At 40.1% G+C, this 14,737-nt stretch overlaps 1 protein-coding gene across 1 annotated transcript in view; it reads right to left on the bottom strand.

The window, feature by feature from the left end:
• Positions 1–14,737, bottom strand: part of TTC29 (tetratricopeptide repeat domain 29) — a 249,646-nt gene that overhangs the window by 106,977 nt on the left and 127,932 nt on the right. The window contains 1 exon segment of the mRNA XM_020993977.2: positions 12,698–12,789. Within this exon segment, the coding sequence (XP_020849636.1) occupies positions 12,698–12,789 (92 nt within the window).

The following is a 14,737-nucleotide window of genomic DNA, read 5'->3' as shown; positions in this document are numbered from 1 at the left end:
TTCGAAACATTCCCTGGAATTATTTTTGGGAACTGCTTTCAGAGATAATAAGCGAACCAGATGAAAAAATTAATATTTGAAATATTCACAAGACTTTGTTTCAGATAACTTTTAGCTATCACTTCCCTTCCCCCAATTCCCTCCTCCAACCATAAAACAGGGGATGAAAATTTGCCATTATTGAAAATATACAAAAACACATGCAACAGATGCTGATGCCAATTTTAAAGCTTAATTTTGGTATGTTTGCCACTAAACTGTAGAGTTGTATCTAAGTATGAGCTGAAGTGCTAATGCTCCCCTTGCCTTCGATGTTGTGTAGGAGGTAGCTGGCTTTGTACTTTCTGTTATGGTTTGAAAGTGTATTGTGTCAAATAAAATGACCCACACAATTTTCTTAGGGTGATTCCATAGGAAAACAAAGGTCAACTACTATATAACTTCTTTCTCACATTAACTTCATGCTCTATGGGTCAGAAATAGGGTAGAATGGGATTCTGAACCTATTTCAAGTTGTGTTCCTGAGTGAAATGAGGGGGAAGAAAGGGAGAAAACATCTCTAGTGTTTGAGGAATTAGCCTTTATTAGCCTGTCCTCCTTTCCAAGGCTCTCTTGTTCTGTGCTTAAGATTTAGCAGAGCTCTCCAGAGAACAGTCAGTCATGAACTGGAATTTCTCAGGTGTAGACTGAACCCAAGATTTTATGGGCAAGAGATGACATCAGGGAGACATTCATATTATAATAACTTTTATCTGTATATTGTGGGATAATAGACATTTGTTATCAGGTAAGAGGAAAAAAAGGAAAGCAAGAGAACACCTCAGTAAGAGACCATCATCTTTAGAACTGGAAATGCTTTGGCAAGCCTGCATCAGACTTTTCTGGCCCAATATGCATTTCTCAGCACTGTTTCTAGACTGTGACCTTCAAAAGAAAATTGAATCTATGAAAAAAAGATGAAAATTGGTGGCTTATTTTACACATCTCTCCAAAACCTTGGGGTAAAATCATCTCCATAGTCAAATGGACTCAGTGAAGCTTATTTAAGTTCATATCCCTAAAAGCAGATATATTTTTGATGGCGGCACACCCCACACTCAGCTATTCCAGCTGAGGTTGAGGTATGTGACAGCAGAAAAAGAGTAAGTTCAGTGAACTAGAAATACAAAGTGAAAATGCAACTATATCCAGATGAGTCTGATTTCCTCCTCTCTTTTCCCTATTAGAGCAATAGCTTTCTGAAACATCCAGGAATTACCTAGAGCTTGCCATAGATACAGAATGCTAAAGGAAAAAAAAATCTTTCTCTGGTTATACAATATACATTGTCCAAGTAATATGCAGTTCTATATTCAGCCAAATTGTTAATATATCATCTGGAACATATATTGTAAGCCCTCTCTTTAGGTCAAAAGGTTTCTAAATTTTAAATTTAACAATAGATTTAGAAACCAATCTTCCCTTCAGGGGGGAGAAAAATCAAACATTTCCACCCCGAAAAGCTGCAGATGATTTGTATAAGTTAAAGGACAAGGTTAAAGTGTTAGACAAATATTAATTCCAGTTTTCTATATGCAGTGCACAGGTGCAAGTCGGAGAGCATATTATATGGTATAATCATTAGATTCATTCAACCAGGCCTTAGAGAGTTAAAAACATATATTCCGAGGAACAGGACTCCTCGGTCCAAAGAATGAGAATGAAGCAGTGCAGAATATTTGTGTATCAAGGTGATTCCAGTTTCCAACTGGGAAAACAGGACTGTTAACACCCACATCCCCTGACAACTGTCCAATTATGTATATCACACTTGGCCTACTGTTTGCAGTAGAAGTAATCAATAAAGGATGTGGTTGAGTGAACATAGATTTTGGTTGAACCAATGCATGAAAACTTAATCATTTACTCAGAGAGAAGAAATCAAATAGAGCAGAGATGAAACAGCCACTAAGGGGTTTGTTGAATGTGCCACCAAGTTTGTGGGCTACAGATGAAAGTAATAAGGCAAATGGAATCAGTGACAGGAGAAAATGTAAAAGGCTTTTCTTAATTCCATGAATGAATAGAAATGTTTTGATGTATTTTTGGGGGGTCATTTTTAGGAAATTTCGCATCAAAGGCCCGATGTTCCATTTTTAAAGGAAATATGAAAATTACTAGGGCATGTCATTTCTCTCAAGCAAAAAGAAATTAATCTCAGCTCTAACAGAAAGGTAATTTTCACAGATGAAACTTTATACTGATTGATCTAAAGATCTCTACAGTGGAGGAGTTTTACTTGAGGAATAATTTAAGCCTTGTTGGCAGGGAAATTGACAACAAATCTGGACCGCGTATTGTGGCCGCAAAAATCTCAACCACTTCTGTATTTCTGGGATTTTTCTAAGACTTCTAAAGAGCTTCTTTAAGAACATAGAAACAAAACCAGGTGGAGCTTTGAGGTCGTTGGAACCGTTCAGGCAAAATTCCTATGGTAACAATTCTGTCAAGGAAAAGGAAATGCATTTTTTGGGAGGTGAGGAAAAGATGGAATTTCTCAGATTTGCTTTCATGGGCAACATATTTACTTGAGTTTTATTACCTCTCATTTCAATTCGATTTGACAAGGATTGTGCAGTGGATAGAGCGCTGGGCATGGAATCAGGAAGACTCATCCTCATGAGTTCAAATCTGGCTTCAGACACTAGCTATGTGACCCTGGACAAGTCACTTAACCCTGTTTACCTCAGTTTCTCATCTATAAAATGAGCTGAAGAAGGAAATGGCAAAACACTACAGTACCTCTGCCAAGAAAAATCACAAAATGGGGTCATGAGGAGTCAAAAACAATTGAAACAACCAAATGAGAACACCAATGTGTCAAACGCTGAGGCTAAAATTTCACTTTGTGGAGAAAAGTTAGTGGTAAAAGGATAATAGTGCATGAAGTGGTAGGGTCATTTTGAAATATTTCTCTTATCAATCCATTCATTCATCTGTGTTTCCACCAAAAAACAGTGTTGCCCGCAACCAGATTGTACACCAAACGGAGAGGCGTGAAATAACTTATGACATGGGCCAGGCAGAGTAGAATTACTGACTCAGTTTATTCATCTGAGGGCACAGAATATATAAGGAAGATCTAGCCTAACTTCAAAGAGTCCTCCCCTTGAGATACTCCCCAGAACATCTGCTGAGGATGTAACAATCATGAATTTCCTCCCTATCAGGGTTCCTAGATTGGGTTGTAGATTCCAAGGTTTTCCCAGGTGCCTAGGCGCCACCTGCATAGAGGAGTAAATATGTAAACCTAAGGTTCAAAGAGAGAGAAGGGATGCTTCAGAGACCTCTTTATCAGGAAGGAATTGGGGAGCTGTACCACTTAATCCCTGAGCCCTTTGGGGTGAAAGCCTGAGCAGAGGTCAAACTCTGCCTTGGATCTTAAACCCTTATCAGACTCTTAGGATCGGCCCTCAACAAAAACGGACCGTGTATCATGAACATGGACATGATACATGTGTAGAAACATTTTGAGGTAACATCAAAATAGAGAACCTTGCTCATCATTCATATCTTTCTCAATAATTTCACCAATCTCTAGGCCATTCAGGAGACAGGGGAAAGCCTAAGTTACTAATTCCTTAAGCCTTAGGTTTGTAAGGATTGGAAATGTTTTCATTTGAGGGCTCACACTCATTTTAAAAGCTTCCAGTCACCAAAGTTTTTACCCTTACATATGCTTTGCCACTAGCATATATCTGTAGCTATATTTATATCTATCTGCATCTATATCTATATCCATTTTTGGCATGCAGCTTTGTCAGACCCAGAGCAAATCAATTCAATTGCAACATTCATTAAGAACCTAACAGCCCACGTCTCTCTACCTCGTCCACAAGGATAGTATAAAAAGCAAGGATCAGACTATCCTTCTGACCACTCTCTCTCAGTCTCTTTGGTTGAATCTTCATTCATGTCTTGTCCCCTTAGCATGATTATTCCCAAAGCCTTTGCCCTGAACCCTCTGATTTTTCCTCTTTAGTGCCTTCTCTTGCTGATCCAGGTAGCTCCCAATGGTTAAAGTATTATCTTTATGCAGATAATTTCCTAATCTGCAAAACAGCCCTAGTCTTTCTCCTGAACTCCAGCCTTTCATTATTAACTATATGCAGGATATGTTCACCTAGATATCCCATCACCATCTCTAAGTCAATAGATTTAAAATGGAACTCTCACCATCATTTTTCCTAAGTGTACATGCCTTCTAAATTTAGCCAATTAATGTCCAGGGCAGTGCCATCCTCACCATGACTCTGGCTCTTAACCTCAGAGTCACTGTGGTTCTCTTTCACCTCCTTTCTGCCCCTACCTATAATATTCAACCAATTTCTAAGTCCCGTCCAATCTAACTCTACATTTCTTGCATGTTTTCTCTTCTCTCCACTCTTGAGCTGACTATGCTAGTTCAGGCCTTCATCACAAAGAATTGTCCCAACCTCCTAATTGGTCTCCCTCCTTCCAGCTTCTCTCATCTCCAATCCATCCTTTGCATGGTTGCCCCAGTTATCTCCCTAAGGCATAGATCTGGTCATGTCACAGCCTTGCTCCCAAACCCTCAGTCATTGCCTCTTGCCTATAAGATAGAATTAAAAACCTGCTCAGGCTGGCATTTCCACGGTCTGGCTCCCATCTGCCTTTCCAACCTTGTTTTATATCACTTTCTTTATGAATTAGATGCTCCAGTCAAACTGGGCTACTAGACAATAGTCAATCTCTCCCCTCTCTCCACTCTTATATAATACCATTCCCTGGACCTAGATTATGTAATCTGACATCATCTCAGTCCTCCAGAATTCTTTTCTTCCCGCAAGGCCCAGCTTCAACATGTAGCCTTTGGGGATCTCCCCGGTTATCAGTGTTCTTTCTCTCCTTACTTTTCTTATTCTCTACTTACTTGTATAAGTGGGGATCAGGGTAGTCAGTGTGACATTTATATATGTGCTTTATTCTGCTCTTGTTCCCAGTAGAATGTAATCTTCTTGAAGGCAGGAATTGTTTCGTTTTTCCTTTGTATCTCCAGTGCCTTGAACATAATACTAGTTTAATAAACATTTGTTCAATTGATTATTAGGCACTGTGGGGATATACAAGGACATAAATGAAAATGTTCCTCCCCGCCAGGATCTTTCATTCTATTGGCACCTCTTGCATTTCCTTTGTGACAGGAGTCTGTAGGTAGATTTCAGGGGGTCCATGAACTCAGATGGGAAAAAAAATCTTTATTTTCACTAACTTTTGGCTTCCTTTGTAATCCTATATAATCATCATGTGAAATAACATTTGTGAAGCACTTTGAGATAACAATGGAAAGCTCTTTGCCAGCCTTAAAGTGCTACAGAAGTGTTTGGTAGGCAGCTATTAGATGTATCTTATCTTACGTACTTAAAACTAATATCCTGAGGAGACCACTGGCTTCACCAGACTACCAAAGGGGTTCATGCCATAATAAAGGTTAAAAACGTAGGGTAAAGATATGAGCAATCTTTATAGAGTCAGGTCTACACTCTGGGGGATATCATTTGGACTTTCTTAACTTTCATTTTCGCTACACAAGTGTTCCATCTTATTTTCCAGCCAGGCATGTACACTATGATGCCTTTTAATTCATTTCAAGTTCAAGTCTCTCTCTTTTACTAATAAATGCAAATAACTGGAGAAGGCTTAGGTAGTACTTCAGAGAATAGTCCTACTTGATAACATAAGAATTAACTGAACTTTTAATGATTTTGCTAAGTATTCTTTCCTCCGATGGATGTCACATGACTAATACATGAATCGATAATAGTTAGACTTTGAAAGCTCTTCTTTGGTTCAAGCTTGTAGCCTCCCTTTGCAGAGCCTATAATATCAAAGGTATGTTTATTTGCATGAAACATGTTACCACTGAAGCAGCTCCTTAGTAGGAGCTGGCTGTGAGTAGCTGTTGCCTGGGCTCCCTAATTTGTACTCTGGTGGTCAATAGGGCATGCTGTGAGACAGCTGATTAGGGTTAGGATTGCAGGCGGCAGTAATGAGGCAAGTTTTTGGAGCAACCTCAGAAGGGCCCCCTGTACTGTGCATGCAACAGCTCTGACCTCTATTATAGAAAGAGGTTCCCATGTCTACTATCCAATTAGTGGACTCTTTGCATGATGCTCAGGAGCAAAGAGTCTGTACCTATGAGTTGAGGTGCAATTGCTCCGGCCCAAGTATCACTGGAAAATGGTTTCTTGGCCAACTGGTCAGTATATGAAGTAAAAAGAAGGTGGCCTTTGCTTGGTCATGGTGGCTTTGGAGGCCACGATGGGGAAGGGGAATATGAAGCACTGAGTGATGCTTATGTCCTCAAGTGTCTGGTTGGACAGAAGCCCCTCCAAAACTTGCAAATATGGTTAGTCTTCTTCCTTCCTCTACCAGCCCCAATACCCCTGCACAGCGGCCAGCTTCTTTCAAAGCACAACTCAGGGGCAAGCTATGATCCAAGCTTGTCCCGATGCTCCATTGTTAGCTCGTTCTCTCTCTCCTCTCTCTCTGTCTCTGTCTCTGTCTCTGTCTGTCTTTCTCTCTGTCTCTTCTGTCTCTCTCTCCCTCTTTCTCTCTCTCTCTCTGTTTCTGTCTTTCTGTCCGTGTTCTCTCTTTCTGTCTCTGTCTCTGTCTCTACCTCTAGCTCTGTCTCTCTGCTCTCTTTTTTTCTGTCCCTCTCTTTCTGTCCCTGTCCTCTCTTTCCATCTCTCTCTGCATCTCTGTCTCTGTCTCTGTCTCTGTCTCTGTCTCTGTCTCTGTATCTTTATCCCTAGCTCTGTCTCTCTGTCTCTGTCTCTCTTTTTCTGTCTCTGTGTTGTTTCTCACGATGTTTCTCCCTCCCTCTCTCTCTGTCTCTCTCCCACTCTCTCTCCTTTCTATCTCTCTCTGTGTCTCTTTCTGTCTCTGTCCTCTCTTTCTTTCTCTTCCTGCATCTCTGTCTCTATCTCTCTCTGTTTCTGTCTCTCTATCTCTAGCTCTGTCTCTCTTTGTCTCTGTCTCTCTATTTCTGTCTCTGTTCTCTGTTTCTTACTATGTCTTCTCCCTCCCCCCTCCCTTCCTCTGTCTCCCTCTCTCTCTCTGTCTCTTCTGTCTCTCTGTGCATCTCTCTCCTTGTCTCTTTCCCTCTTTCTACCTCTCTCTTTCTAGCCCTGTCCTCCCTTTCTGTCTCTCTCTGAAGCTCTGTCTCTCTGTCTCTGTCTCCCTATTTCTGTTTCTGTTCTCTGTTTCTTACTATGTCTTCTCCCTCCCTCCCTCTCTGTCTCTCCCCCTTTCTGTCTCTGTGTGTATGTCTCTCTCTGTCTCTTTCCCTCTTTCTGTCTCTGTGTCTCTCTCTTTCTGTCTTTCTCTCTCTCTGTCTCTCTACCCCTAGCTCTGTCTCTTTGTCTCTCTTTGTCTCTGTCCTCTCTATTTCTCACTATGTTTCTCCCTCTCTCTCTGCCTCTCTCTCTTTGACATCCCATAGACTTTGCATTGACTTCTCTGTGTATGTTGTATAGAAGAGAAGCTCCTTCAGGGCTGGAACTCTTATAGTGTGTTTTCTTTGTATCTCCAGAGCCTAGCACAATGCTGCTTTTTTTTTTTAAGAGACAGTAAAGTAATACAGTGGATAGGACACTGGATCTGGAGTTAAGAAGAACTTAGTTCAAGTTCAGCCACAGACTTTGAGTAGCTGTGTGATCCAGGGCAAGTCACTCAACCCCAGCCTCAGTTTCCTCATTTTTAAGATGAGGAATTTTAAATAAAATTTTATTTAATAAAAATAAAACTTTAAGTCTAACTCCCAAGGTTGCTGTGAGGACAGACAATAGTTGTCAAATAATTTGCAAACCTTAAAGTGCTATGTAAATGCTAGCAATTATTACTATTATCTCATATAGTAGGTACTTAAATTTTTATTTAATTGAATTACATTAATATTCAGCATTGACTTTCACAACTCAAATCCACCAAGTAATTGTTCTTCCATGGAGCTATGGCCACAGAACTGGATCAGGAATACAAGTCCAGGCACAGGGATTCTAGATGCCAACAAGAGATTGAGTTGAGAATTATTTGACAATAGAAAGGGCTGAGGTCACCCAAGGCTTTGCCAATTACCGTTGGAAACAGAATTATACATCAGTATCCCAGTACACATGATGATTCCATGTGAACCTTGACACAGGAAGAATCCAACATGAGTCAGAGTCAGGGAAGGGTCTGTGCACTGTCGAATATACGTACCCCAGAGCAAAGGCAAATACAGAAGGACTTCTCCTTACTCATCACTGACCAGAGGACATTTCACTCAAGGGAAAACTTTTTTTTTTGTTTTTGGCCTAGAGTAAAACTGTTTTCCTCTGGGGATGCACTACTGAAATGATAATGGTGATTGACAGAAAGATATTAATTTTACCAACAAAACACTTCTTAAATTTAAAAAAAGTTTTTTTGGTATAATAAAACACTTTTCAAGAATACATTGATTATGTAAAGTGATGCATAGCCATAGAGACTTAGGCCAGGGTAAGACGGTGGCCTGAGTGCATCTTTGATGAATTTAGTGAGCGTAGGCACAGCAGTTGGACAAGCTATATAGAAGTCAGTTTTTACTTTAGGCTATTTGTTGTTGTTTAGTTGTTCCAGTCATAACTGACTTTTCATGACCCTATTTGGGGTTTTCTTGGAACAGATACTGGAGTGATTTTGCCATTTCCTTCTCCAGCTCATTGGACAGATGAAGAAACTGAGACAAACAGGGTTAAGTGACTTGCCCAGGGTCACACAGCTAATAAGTGTCTGAGGCTGGATTTGAACTCAGGGCCTTCTGACTCTAGGCTTGGAGCTTTATCCATTGCACCACAGAACTGGCCAAAGAAGCATGGAGTTGGTTAACCCAAAATGGGCTTTAGTGTTCCTTATTAAGAACTTTTCCTTTCTATGGATTTAAGCAGTCATTTTGTTCCATTCCATCTTGTTTGGGAGTGGAGCTAAGGAATCGTTGGCTTAGCCCTGAGCATAGCCTGCCACTGTTCTTTATCTGGAGAGACTAAAATGTCCCCTGATGACTCTTCCTCCCGGTTGCTCCCTCAGTCTCCCTTGAGAACATTTCCAGCACCTCCTTTGTCAACATAATGTCTGTCAACTTAGACTACACAGTTACTGTGAACTCACTGGTCCTCAGGAGGCCAGTGCGATTGCCATCGGCCCTTGGCATATTTTTAATAATGATTAGCTTTCTTGGTACACATAAATGATTGCAGATGATAATGGCTTCACTTTTAAATACGTAGGACTCAATGTAAAATAAATGTAAGATATAAACAATGTAAATTTTTTTTTAAATGTGCTTAAAAGGTTCTTAAAATAAAAAAATTACTGCACAAAATACAAGATTGGCAGACTGAATAGGGCAGTGGATCAAGAGTTAGGAACATCTGGGTTCAAATCCTGCCTCAGACATTTTTTATTTGAGTCACCCTGGGTAAGTCACTTAATCTCTCTAGGTCTTGGTTTCTTATCTAGGTCTTAGCAAAGGGGTTGGACGCGTTGGCCTTAAGGTCCCTTCTAGCTTGTTATCTACGATACCATGAAATACAGATGAAAAGAAATTAGAAGTTCAGGCTATCGTAATGCCTTTTTATTATTTAACGTTTGATGAAATATACACTTACACCTAGAGAAAACAGGCTGAAGTATCTCACCAATGATGACTTGTGGAAAAAAAGTAGCAGAAAATACTAATAACTAGGATGATAATAAGAACAAAATAATTTCAACATGATTTATATGGTGTGTTACGGTTTGAAAGAATTACACATATGTATTGACATATTATATGTCATCTATATTATATGTGTATATAGATATATAAAATACACATACTTATATATATATATACATATCTCTTAAATTTTGATCATTTTTCAGTTGTGTCTGACTCTTCACAACCCCATTTGGAGTTTTCTTGGCAGAGATAGTAGAGTGGTTTGCTATTTCCTTCTGCAGCTCATTATACAGATGAGGAAACTGAGGCAAACAGAGTTAAGTGTGTTGCCCAAGGTCACACAGCTACTAAGTGTCCGAGGCCAGATTTGAACTCAGGAAGATGAGTCTTCCTGACTCTAGGCCTGGAACTCTATCCACTGTACCACTTAGCTGCATGTATGTTTATATATGTATCTATACATCTATATATCTCTCTCTCTGTTTCATTCTCTATGCTCATTTGATCCTCACAATAATCTTATGAGGGAGGTGCTATTGTCACCCCCATTTGACAGATGAGAAAACTGAGGCTCAGAGAGGCTAAATTGCCCAGGGTGCCATATCAAGTAAGTCTGATGCTGGGGTTAAATACAGAGCTTCAGGCCAGCGCACCATCCACCACGCCACAATCATCCAAGAGATGCACGGCTGAAGGAGAGTTGGAAGGTCACCTAGTGGGTGAGTTAGAACAGGCACTCATGTCATATGAGCAAATGTAGAAGAAGGTCCCTAGCACATCAAGGAGACATATGGAGAAAGAACACTGGACTTACGAAAAAAGGCCCGGATGTGAATCCTGCCTCTAACAGGCTCGTAGTTAACCTAGTGCTAAGGGACAGCTAGGTGGAGACATGGTGCACTGGGACTGGAGTCAGGAAGACCTGAGTTCAAATTTGTCGCAGACACTTATTGACCATGTGACCCTGGGCAAGTCACTTGACTTCTATTTGCCTCAGCTTCCTCAAAGGTAGAAAGGGATAATCACAGCACCGACCTCTCAGGGCTGCTGTGAGGATTAAATGAGATAATATTCGCAAAGTAGTTAGCACAATGCCTGCACATAGTAAGTGCTTAATAAATGCTTGTTTCTTTTCTGAGCCTCGTTTTCTCATTTAAAGTAGAGGAAAGTATTCCTTGTAGTATCTCTCTCACTTTGTTATTATGAAGGTTTTCATGAAAAGACGCTGTAGAGAAGATGCTGACCTGCCCTGGTAGAGCAAATTCTTCCCCAGGAGTTACCTACAGCAGTGAAATCACAGGACCGCTATGCCCTATGCTAGTTATTATTGTTATTATTATTGAGGAGTTCTGGGAGGACATGCACAAGAGTCATACAGGTTGAGAAGGCAAGGATGGGTTACTATGATCTGCATCCTTAGAGGGAGAACCCCCATCAGTGTGATCACATGTACAACGAAATATGGAAGCACTCTGTATATCCTACTGTATATAAGATTTAGAGCTATAAGGGACCTGTGAAACCATTTGGCCCAGTCCCTCAGTTTACAGGTAAGAAGGCTGAGGCCCAGAGAGGTGAAGTCACTTGCTCATGGTCACCTAGTCAAGTAAGTAGTCAGGCTGGGAATCAAAACCAGGTACTATGACTTCAAACCTGTGCTCATCTCATTATACTACGATGTCCACTTGGGATAAGGAAGTACATTATATTGAGAACTATGATCTTTCCAAGAACCTTATAATCTTATTTTGTGTGGCCTTAAAGTACTACTTCAGCCATGATGCCATAGGAAGTAACTTGAACTGAAAGAGATCATAACCGAGATAAGTCAAAGACAAATCTTAAAAAAAAATTCCATGGAATGGGCATGCCCATTTTCTCCTCCTTTCCTCCTTCCTTCCTTCCTTCTCTTCCTTTTTTCCCTCCTTTTGTCTTCCTCCCTCCCTCTCTCCCTTACTTCTCATTCCCTTTTCTTCCTCTCCCTCCCTACCTCCATCCCTCCCTTTCTTCTTTCCTTCCTTCCCTCCCTCATTCCCTTCCACTCTTCCATCTTTCTTTCTTTCTTTCTTTCTTTCTTTCTTTCTTTCTTTCTTTCTTTCTTTCTTTCTTTCTTTCTTTCTTTCTTTCTTTCTTTCTTTCTTTCCTTCTTTCTTTCCTTTCTTTCTTTCTTTCTTTCTTTCTTTCTTTCTTTCTTTCTTTCTTTCTTTCTTTCTTTCTTTCTTTCTTTCTTTCTTTCTTTCTTTCTTTCCCTTCCCTCCCTCCATCCTTCCTCCTCTGCTCCCTCCCTCCCTCTTTCCTTTACTTTCCTCCTTTCCTTTTCCTTCCCTTCCACTCTTCCTTCCTCCCCTCCTTAAAAAATTTTTTTATTAAGTATTTACCATGTGCCAGTCACTATGCTAAGTACTGGCATCTCTCTTTTAATATTATAACCATGACTTCAAGACGGCTTAAAGTGAAATGATAAGATTATTGCTATTGCAACCAAATGTCTATGTTCATCTGCTTGATGCACCAAAAATTTCACGAAAGGAGCAGGGATGAACAATAACTAGACATTTTTTCTCCAAGAAGAATTCTCCGCAAAGGTTATATACCGTGAGGCATATCCACTGCGGTCTCACGTGTGCTTCCACACTTTCTGATTTTTTTAACCTACAAAATGTGACCTGATTTCTCCCTTGTCTTTCAAGGTTATTACAAAGTTTAGGGAAAATAAGGAAGTCAACAGTAACAACACAGGAAACAATTTACTGACCAAGAAGAATGTGGGAACCATACTTTAAAAAGAAAAGCATATTTGGTTAAGATAAGCATCAGTGCAAAGGCTCATTTAAGAAGGGCACTGCTTAAAATTTAAGCAGCAAGTAATGGGAAGCGACAGACCTCAAACAATTTCAGTCTTTCATAGCTGAGTGAATTCATGGGGACAGCAGGACAAGGATAACTTACCTTACCAGGACCTTCCCTATGGCTTCATAGGCCCTACTTAGGCCAACAGGATCATCTAGGGCTATGGAGATATTTGAGAAGATGTCGAAAGCCTGTCATGCAGAGAAAAAAACACACACAATAAAATAATTACAGCATCAGATACTTCGGATTTTGAATTCCAACTATTTTGATATTATTTTGCAGGACTCTGTCCCAGACCCCATGAGAGTGGCCTGGAGTTCCCCCAGCCTAAGCTTATACCAGTCACAATACCCCATATTCCCCCTCTCTCACTGTTGGCTGCCCACGGGAGATTCTGAAAAACCCAGGATGGATGTCTCTGTGTCCACCCCAAATCTTCCTGTCACATGGCTCCTTCTCTTCTTTTTTCCCCCTGGTCAGACACTGACTTTTCAATCCTCAGCTCTGCTAGAGGGAATCCAGAATTCCAGAGACCCTTAGGTCCATTCCCCACTTCCCAATGTTGGTGGGCCACACTCCTCCAGGCTTTCTGACCTGAAGGACTGATATCCTGATCTCCTTGGAGACTCCTCGGCTTTGTAGCCACCCTGCTGCACTCTTAGAACTTCAGGACCTCTATCGCCCCTGAAGAAAAACTCTACTGTAATTATTTCTTCCCCAATTAGAATGTGAGTTCCTTTAGAGCACAGATTGTCTTCTTATTTTATGTGTATCCTTTGCCTTTAGCTACACTTGGCATATAGTTACTACTTAATCCGTGCCTTCTCATTCATTTATATCAACACTTATTTTTATATGTTTGTAGCACAAAACACTTTGATTCATCAAAACAGAAATATTGGTTTGTTTCTCTTGAATAGAACTTGAACTGCACCAGCCTTTTGTCAACAACGCCAGTGACTTCTCCCAACAAACATTATTTTGCTTTTGGCCTCATAGCCCCAAATTTCCCAATCCACATAATTTTCAATGTGAAAGAATAATTGAATGCTTCTCAAATATGATTTTCAAGTGATGCATCACTACTCAAAGTGACATAAGGCACTGAATATTCCTCTAATATAACAGCTTAAAACAGCATTTTCTTTTTGCAAATAGTGATTTAAAAAGCATGAGTTTAGGCTACATTCCATTTCAATCAGTCATTTTATTGCTTATATCTTTCATTATTTGTGCACATACACACAAAATCTGTTAAACAGGACTTAATATACACTAAAAATCTTTCTTACAAATGCACTCCATTAATGATGACCTCTTCGATAATCAAAGGATTAGAGCTGCCACAGTCAAACATATGATCTTAATTTAATTTAACACTCACATCATCTGTATTGTATAATTTCCCCTTTCATCTTTTTTTTTCCTTTCCAATGGGCAGGAGGAAAAATACATAAAATGAAATCCCATTCTTTCTTCTTCCCTCATTGTTACTTGACCCAACCCATTACACACATGAGGACACAAGAAATCTCTAAAGACTCTCTATGGAAATCCTTTTTGCACATTTCTAAGAAAGGATTAGTGAAAGTCATTTGGCTAGGCTTGGGATAGAGAGGAGGTGTGAGGGAGGATGTGAATATGCCCTAAATCCAACTGTCTGAGGCAGATTCTGACAATCTGAATAGGGTGTGGGGGGAGGAAGGGATGGTTCTCTTTAATTCAGCTTCTAAAATCAATTAATTGAGAAATCCCTTCTTTGAAACCAGGATATGAGAAGGTATTGTATTTTTCAGAAATTCTGCAACTATCTAGGTTTTAAGTTGTTTACTACAAAACATCTCAGATAAGTCTGGGTGTTCTTGGAGGCACTTGCTGGTGTGGGACACTTAAATAGCATGAGGCTTTCATCATGTATGGGATTTAATATTAGGGACAATGACAAAATGGAGAAGATTCAGAAGATTTGGCTGGGATAGCCAGGACACTAGATACCATTCCATGCCAGATCAGTTGAAGGAAAGGAGAATGTCTAGCCTGGAAAAGACTTGGTGGTGGTGGGAGGGAGAGAGAGAAGAATCAGCTGCTTTTAAATATTTGAAGGGTTGTCATAAAAAAAGAGGGATTAGACCTCTT

Source organism: Phascolarctos cinereus, unplaced genomic scaffold, assembly GCF_003287225.1.
Source record: "Phascolarctos cinereus isolate Bilbo 61053 unplaced genomic scaffold, phaCin_HiC Scaffold_9;HRSCAF=440, whole genome shotgun sequence".
Classification (NCBI taxonomy): domain Eukaryota; kingdom Metazoa; phylum Chordata; class Mammalia; order Diprotodontia; family Phascolarctidae; genus Phascolarctos; species Phascolarctos cinereus.
Note: the sequence above shows the minus strand (reverse complement) of the source record. Positions and strands in the feature narration are given on the sequence as shown.